The 3129-nt window shown below is 37.5% G+C and overlaps 1 protein-coding gene across 1 annotated transcript; it reads left to right on the top strand.

Annotated features, from left to right (window-relative positions):
• Positions 1–1027: 1027 nt before the first annotated feature.
• On the top strand, positions 1028–1687 carry LOC127122495 (uncharacterized). The gene is made up of 2 exons (XM_051052818.1): positions 1028–1163; positions 1341–1687. Exons 1-2 carry the CDS (start codon positions 1028–1030, stop codon positions 1685–1687), a joined length of 483 nt encoding a protein of 160 aa, XP_050908775.1.
• Positions 1688–3129: the final 1442 nt, after the last annotated feature.

The raw sequence follows: 3129 nt of genomic DNA, 5'->3' as shown, positions 1-3129 counted from the left end.
AGTTATGCCATTTTGAATTTCCATGCACACTTTGTGATCAAGTGACCATAACTCCTGAACCATTCATCATATGGACATGAATTAGGACTTTTTGGAAAGGGGAGACAAAAATATACAACTTTCATGTTCACCAAAAATCCATTTGAAACTTCTTTGACATTGACAAGTCAAGTTGAAAGTGGATCAAACTTGCCAAATTTGGAAACTTTGAATTATAGGTCATTTTCCATTTTTAGTAACTTTTGCCATGACCTTTGAATCTTCAAGATGGATGTTTAGAATGATGAATAGACCCCATTTGAACATGATTGAGGTGTCTCAACTCATTTCCCCACCTCATAGCCCTCAGTTGACTGCACAGTTGACTTTTGGTCCTCAGATGACCTTGAAATGTCTTGATTAACTTTAGCCTCTACCACTTGGTGAAATTGCTTCAAAATGAAACCCTAGCTCATGTAAGCTCCTTATAATAATCATGTGATCCTCATCCCAATAAAATACCTCATCTCTTGCACAAAGGATCTTCTTGAAGCTCTTGACCTGGTGATTGCTTAAGCTACAAACAAAAGATGTTAGTGACATATTTTTGTGCTTTTGGTTAGTAAATAAAACAAGAAAAGCAATGATATACAATTCAAGCATGCTTGGTGTTCTCAAACCACTCACAAGAAGTCCCACCCAAAGGCAAAGGGAACCAAGATGCTAATGATCCTTGAGGCTATGCAATGCAATGTTATGATGCCATGAGGGATCTTAGGGACAAAATTGGGGTGTTACACCATCCATGTATCAAAACTATTGTAAAGGAACTGAAAAGGTAAACAAACCAACCCATGATGGAAAAGAAGATGAAAGTGGAGAGGCAAAAGATAAAATACCACCTTATGTACCTCCGCCACCATACCAACCACCTGTACCTTATCCCTAAAGACTTGTTAAATCCAAAAATGAAGGACAATTCAAGAAATTCGTAAAACTTCTGAAGCAACTTAACATCACTATACCATTCACATAAGCCATTGCGTAAATGCCCTCATATGCTAAATTCCTTAGAGAGATTCTATCTAACAAGAAAAGGCTTGAATATGACAAAACCATTATGCTTACTGCTGAGTGTAGTGCTATTATTCAAAACAACATGCCTTATAAACTGAAAGACCCTGGTAGCTTTTCCGTACCTTGTGTAATTGGAAAGTTTATCATAGACAAAACTCTATGCGATTTAGGAGCCAATGTTAGTCTAATGCCCTTATCCATATGAAAAAAACTCAATCTAGGAAAATTAAGACCAACAAAGTTGTCTCTACAACTAGTTGATCGCTCTGTTAAATATCCAATAGGTATGCTAGAGAACGTTCATGTTCGTATAGGACAATTATATATTCCAATCGATTTTGTAATAATGGATATAAAGGAGGATTCCCACATCCCTAATATTTTTGGAAGATCGTTTTTAGCCACAATCGGAGCCATCATAGATGTCAAAAAGGCTAGGCTAACATTCAAAGTCGGAGAAGAAAAATTTGAATTTCTCTTAGCTAAATTCCTACAAGCACCAGCTATAAATGACTCATGTTGTTTCTTAGATGTCATAGACGAATGTGTGAAAGAAATGGAGAAGGAGCCATTTAAGTATATTGAAGTATTGAAGATTCCAACACCTCCTATATTCGAAGACGATAATTAGCGTGGGCCATACGTAAATGACAGTCTGAGAGAATGTCTAGCACTAACACCAAATCCAATGCCATGCCCCAAGAAACCTTCAATAGAACTTAAAACACTACCCAAAGGTTTAAGGTATGAATTCCTAGATACCGAGCTTGAAAGACCAGTTATAGTCAATGTTGACTAAGGACAGATAGAAACCAAAAAATTACTCCATGTCCTAAGAAAATATCTGACAGCTCTAGGCTATAACATCTCTGACTTAAAAGGAATAAGTCCCTCTATATGTATACATCGCATTATGCTAGAAGAGGACTGTAAAACCTCTAGAGAGAATCAGAGAATAGTGAATCCTATCTTGATTGATGTAGTAAAAAAGGAGGTATAAAAGCTATTAGAAGCAAGAATCATATACCCGATATCCGACAATAACTGGGTCAGCCCGATACATGTCGTTCCAAAGAAATGAGGTGTTACAGTCGTTAGTAATGAGACGGGAGAATCCGTAGCATAAAGAACTCAAATTGGATGGAGAGTGTGCATAAACTATAGAAAATTAAATAAAGCCACTCGTAAAGATTACTTTCCATTACCTTTCATTGATCAAATGCTTGAACGACTAGCTAAACATTCTCACTTCTGTTATTTAGATAGATACTCATGATTCTTTCAAATTCCTATCCCTCTTGATGACCAAGAAAATACTACTTTCAAGTGTACTTATGGTACATTTGCCTATCGACGAATGCCGTTTGGACTGTGTAATGCCACTACAACATTTCAGAGATGCATGATGTCAATCTTCGTTAATTTTCTAGACAACATAATGGAAGTATTCATGGATGACTCTCTCTGTTTATGGGAAAACCATCAAAGGATGTATTTCGAACCTAGAAATGGTACGTGAGAGATGTGTTAAGGTAAATCTCATATTAAATTGGAAAAATGCCATTTCACGGTCTGACAAGGAATAGTACTTGGTCATGTCGTATCCGATCGAGGGATTGAGGTGGGTAAAGCAAAAATCGAAATTTTAGAACATCTTCAACCTACGAAAACAGTTAGAGAAATTCACAGTTTCCTAGGACACGTCAGTTTCTACCGACGATTCATTAAGGATTTCTCTAAAATAACAAAACCACTAACTGGCTTATTAAAGAAAGACGCTGAATTCATAATCGACGTACGAATGAGCGCTGATTGGACTTTTGATGATAACGCCCCTGAGCCCGACAATATGGAGCAAGATGCTCCCCAGACTGGCACCCATGCACACACCACACATGTTTTTCCTAACTCTTTTGCAGGTATCTCATCTGGATATCATCCCCGCGAGGAGTATGACTACACTGCTATAAGGACAACTCTTGATGATATCCTAAGTGAGCTTAGACATCAGAATGATGCCGATGCGAACCGTGATGTGCTACTTATGCATATTGAGAGGCAACAAGAGGAGAT

This window comes from Lathyrus oleraceus, chromosome 2 (assembly GCF_024323335.1).
Source record: "Lathyrus oleraceus cultivar Zhongwan6 chromosome 2, CAAS_Psat_ZW6_1.0, whole genome shotgun sequence".
In the NCBI taxonomy this organism is placed as follows: domain Eukaryota; kingdom Viridiplantae; phylum Streptophyta; class Magnoliopsida; order Fabales; family Fabaceae; genus Lathyrus; species Lathyrus oleraceus.
The sequence above is the reverse complement of the archived record's forward strand: the minus strand, read 5'-3'. Positions and strand labels throughout refer to the sequence as shown.

Coding starts and splice junctions, on each gene's coding strand:
- LOC127122495 (XM_051052818.1), top strand. CDS start 1,028: ATGCCCTCATATGCTAAATTCCTTAGAGAGATTCTATCTAACAAGAAA. Junction 1,164..1,340: donor TTATAAACTGAAAGACCCTG/GTAGCTTTTCCG, acceptor AATATCCAATAG/GTATGCTAGAGAACGTTCAT.